Genomic DNA, 5,098 nt, shown 5'->3' with positions numbered 1-5,098 from the left:
TCCCTGCATTGTAATATAGCCTACCTCTCTGCCGTGCGTCTGGCACCGTCTATACATTGCTTGTCGCAAAAGACATAGGCTTAGGCCTAAAACAATTAGGAGATATAACGTTGCACATACATACACATGGGTTGGCCTATAGTCTCGGGCGTGCGAGAGGAATTGATTGCAGTATATAAATGGTGTGTGGCCTACTGTATTAATATTTAACCTTTAACTAGGCAAGTCATATAGCTCAGTTTATAAAAGGAGGCGTGGGTCATCGGGGTGTGTAATGATGAGTCATATTTCGTATTTTCCAAAAGATAGAAACGTCAACCGTTAGGCTGACATGAATGTAAAACCTGTATTATATTAGGCTATAGATACCGAAGCAAATCTACAATGCAGAAGCCGTTAGATATTGGCATTATCAAAAGTAGGAATACTTCTAAGATGCACTTGGACATGATATATATATTTTTTTTATGAGCGTTCGACTAATTTAATTAAAAGGTTGTGGTCAAATTCAAGATCCAAAAGATGAAGCAGTCCGTGGCCCCATGTGTGCCATTTCTTTCGGCAGTCTGTCAATAGACCTAAGAATAATAAGTAAAGTGATAAAATATTGACTACATACATGCACGTCCTTGTCTGCTAATCAATATGCGAATATCCCTCTAGATTGTGAATAAATAATTTGAAAGGACAAAATTGGTCTAACGAGCAATAGATCATCAAAACTCATTAGCTCGCACCATGACCAATGCTTGAGAGCTAAACGGTAATTCATTGTTATCTACCCTAACTGAAGTAAACCTACCATTTAGATACTGTCAAAAAGTTCAACTCTGACAAGTCCTGTCCTAAAACCCCGAATTTGTGACACAACTAATTGTTTGCTTGAAGAAACCCAAAACCTCAGTTAATTAAATGGGACAATGGTTATCTTGTTCGAAGGTTTCTTCAAGCAAACAATTAGTCGTGTCAAGAAAATCCATTAACGGGTTATTTTGAATATTGCGCAAAACAATTCCCAAATGGCTACTTGAATAAACCAACAAAATACATTTTACAAATGATTACCTCAAATCCCACAACAAATTAACTCAGCATCGGAAACTGATTTATTTTGCTCGTGCATTTTTCTAAAGCAGTTTAGTGGAAGTCATAACTAAAATATCGCTAGTCCCAGTCCCAGCTGTGCTGAACTGATTTGACACACACCAGGAAGTCCAGGAACAACTCAACCGCCGAGCTCCAACTACACTGGTTGCTGCAGCGGAGCACAGAGCTGTGTATTTGGGAAATCGTTAACTATAGGTCAAGGTCGTCCACTGAACCTTATCTGACACATTTTCACACGAATATTCTCGATTTATTGCATAGAATATGCCATGGATAATGGAAGGTATTTTCCAAATATTTTTAAACATTAGGCCTACTTTACACTAGAGTAGGTCTACATGCATGTCTATCCTTGCAATTATGTTAATACAAAATGTTAAAAATATATATTTTTAAATGTGTACAGAAAATGGTATGAAACGTTAGGGAAAGTCCTTATTGCTATGTTAAGTAACAGCTATTACATACCTCTATAGCCTACCACATTTAAACCAGGCTGAACTGATAGCCCCATTAGAAGGTGAGGAAATGTAAGACTCTTAATGTATTTAAAAGTTTAAATGAAAATACAAAATAGTTATCCAAAAATTATATTCAAATAAACTATATAGACATGTTTAATTTGGTCATTATTACATTAAATACTTTGACATAATACATATTAAACATACAACTCTGGATATAGTTAGGCCTATAGAAAATGTATCTCAAATGATCATGATTAAGTTATTACCAACTTCTTACAAATAGCTGTTGCATTGTTAGTCATGTTATGTGAAGCAGATAGACTTCATTTCATCTTTTATCTTTGAAAAAACCTTTGTCTGTGCTGCTCTCTTTGATGGTGACTGTCAAAAAGTTTGTTGTAACATCTGTTACCACCACCGTCTCAACATTATCCAGACGTGGCCTCCAAGACACTGCTGACTGCTCTCCAGAACTCCTCGATGCAGGCGATTTGGCGACAACAATGGGCCTAGACTGCTGCATGGATGAAGAAGAGTCACTGGCTCTGTAGAAATGGTTTTTGGAAACATGCTTCAGTTTGGTGTGTGGGATAGACATGCCCCCAGGGCATTCTAAAGTCCTGCGGCTCTGGTGACCGTCATGGCTATGGGTGCCAGGATGGGACACAGTCCCCACCTGTCTTTGAGCTTTGTTTGATTTTGGCACAATGCTCGTTCCCTCCTGAAACCTGCGTGTCAACTGGATGACACTTCTCTCAGATGTTTCTCCTTCATGATGACAATGTCTGGACATTTTAGACTGAGCGTATGGGACCTGCTGCTCCTCTAACCGACTCCTCTTCCCGGGCTCCTCTGTTGGACAGCTGTCTGGCTCCATGTTGAAACGTAACTTGGGTTTAGGTCCCCTTTTTTTAGGGATGGTGACAAATTCCTCAGCCATGAATGAGAGCGGAGGCGCCGGTCGCGGCCTTCTCTCTGTCTCTGGCAGTCTGACCCTCACACTCTCTCCTCGGTTGACCGTGCTAGGGGGAAAGATTGTGGGCACGACAGCCCGTAGTCCCTCTCGAGCTCTAGGTGTAATCATAGGCGTCGGAACAGGGTATGAAACACGAATCCCCCTTGGCATTTCTCTTCTGCATTCATAAGTCTTTGCTGTGGCTTTCGCCTTTGCCTGTATAAAGGTGGTCAAGTTAGATAAGCATGGGCTTTCATATACATGTACTTGGAAGGCTAAATCCTGTTATTTATAAGCTGTATCATTGCAGATATTTTCCAACGTTGAAATAGGCCTATAGCCTATTTGACATTGTTCATCCACATGCCATTTCCCTACACCAAAATCCTTGTTACAATGATGCCAATTTTGTTAGTAATGACAGTGTTTGAACAGAAAGTAAGCCCCATGCATTCACTCTTTTGCGATACATTTATTTCCCATTGTAACTTGGAAACGTGTGTTACTTATTCAACTTGGAGTTTGAACGGTAGCATCAAAACGGAAATTAAAGCAGAGGTAAAAAAATAAATAAAGAGCAAGATAAGACAATGTTGCACTTTCATCTATTTATTAGCTGAATGTCAGACATTTTGTAGTCTGACATTCTTTCAGACCACAAGATTCATGATTCAATTGTCGGAAAACATAGGTGATGAGTAAGAAAAGACATGACTGAAATATGGACTAACTAACTCATGACAGTCACAGTTTAATTCCCCCACCTTCAGCAGAAATGTCTCCGGCTTCGGTCCCCTCTTCTTAGGCCCAAATAACTCCCTTTCACGCTCCCTGTGAAATAAATACATACAATTTTCGTATGAAACGTAACTCGCTCGAAATAATTTAGTCTTATTTGAGTTATGTTAAATGCGTGTCGTCTGTTGGGGATAGCCCAAGATGACATATTCGCACTCTGCCAGAAGAGGCCTGCTGTGCTGTCAAAACCTTACCTCTCGTCGAATGCAGCGAAGAGGCGCGCATCTAGAATGTTTTCCTCCGGTTCCCAGGTGCTATATCTATCCAAAAGAACGATACGGTAGCGTAAAAAGAGTGTCACATTCGTGGAGAAAGCGTTCACCAAATGAAACAATGTCGGCTGAGAATCTCGTTGCTTTCATTCTGTCATTGCCTAGCGGACAGCGACGTATGTGGAGGTAGCAATCTGCTAATGTTAGCAACACCCTTGTCCTGTGCTTGTGCGTTAAAATAGCCTTAGCAAAATATGCGAATGTTACCAAAACCATGCCCTTTACGCAATCAACAAGCCTCGGTTACATGGCCTAAACATGTCATGAGCACACGTTGCTGCACATAAAAACAAGCATTCGAGAGATAAAACGACAGGCTGGAAGCGCTGCTGCCAGCTTCCAACCCAGAGTGTAGCCTACTCACTTTTTAGACCAGCCCTTCCATTTCACAAGGTATTCCATTCGACCCTGCAAGTAGAACAACAAATAGGGAGAGAATTAGGCCTACTTATTGTCGATAAAATGTCATTGCGATTAGCATACATTATTGTCAGAAACGCGGAGGTGTAACGAAAATAAACTGCATACTCTTCTTATGCGTTGTTTGATGATAGACTCGGCAGCGAAGACACGTTCTCCAACAGCCGATAGCTCCATGTTTACTTCAACCTCGTTTATAACCTATATCTTTTTTTCTTTCTACTGCCCTCGCTGTTTAATTCCACACATCCCATAATACGCTCAGTGAGGAAGACGTCATCACGTTTTATATGGGTTGCCAAGCACCGCAGTCGGTGGGACCGTATCTGGTAGAGCGCATTGGCTCAGCTGTTGCTACGTGCCCTGGGTTGCTAAGTGAAGGGGAGGAGTTAATTCCTCTTGAGTCTAAGGAAATGACGCTAATTTGGTGGTGGTCTGGCTTGTGCGCAGGAATGTCTTTGGCATAAGCGAATAAATAACCGTCTGACTATGGCACAACAAAGTATTATCCATTTGAAAATAATTTGTTAATTTATATTCACTGTATAGTCTATCCAACCTCTTACCTTGCATTGTGACTATTTCCTTGAACAGATCTTTAAATAGCCAGTCATCGGCATTTAGAAATGTAAAAAAGAGCATTCATTTATTTGATATGAAAATATCAAAGTGAGAATCAATAAGAACATGACCTTGAGGCTCGATTGTATTTCCACCGAATCTAACTGATAAGCTAGTTGCCAGGAGTCCCATGCACCAACCTAAATACAAATGCATAGGATAGCTGCTATGTGTACCCTAGAGATGGGAAAGAGTGTTCTTTTAGAATATTGCGCTATTGTTCATTAATGTCCAACTACGTGAGGCTATCATTTTCATGAAGATGTGTTTGTTTTTCATAGGTAATTGACTTTATTGTGGGGTGCTGAATCGCTGGTCTCTTTGGTCGTCCGATTTTTGTTTTTAAACTAATTCGGTTGAAGATGTATGAATTTATGAAAACAATTAAAAGTCAAATTAAGAAGAGTTGAATGTTAAGTTTTACTGTCTGAAGATGAATAGGTAAACACAACTGAAAA

General features: G+C 40.2%; 1 protein-coding gene across 1 annotated transcript; it reads right to left on the bottom strand.

The window, feature by feature from the left end:
• Positions 1-1,083: 1,083 nt before the first annotated feature.
• On the bottom strand, positions 1,084-4,386 carry LOC115171670 (chromobox protein homolog 8-like). Its single transcript, XM_029728694.1, has 5 exons — positions 4,128-4,386; positions 3,964-4,007; positions 3,522-3,587; positions 3,294-3,360; positions 1,084-2,745 (listed from the first exon to the last, which is right to left on the bottom strand). Exons 1-5 carry the CDS (start codon positions 4,194-4,196, stop codon positions 1,903-1,905), a joined length of 1,089 nt encoding a protein of 362 aa, XP_029584554.1. The 5' UTR covers positions 4,197-4,386; the 3' UTR covers positions 1,084-1,902.
• Positions 4,387-5,098: the final 712 nt, after the last annotated feature.

This window comes from Salmo trutta, chromosome 32 (genome assembly GCF_901001165.1).
Source record: "Salmo trutta chromosome 32, fSalTru1.1, whole genome shotgun sequence".
NCBI lineage: Eukaryota > Metazoa > Chordata > Actinopteri > Salmoniformes > Salmonidae > Salmo > Salmo trutta.
This window is presented reverse-complemented; position numbering and strand designations above follow the sequence as displayed.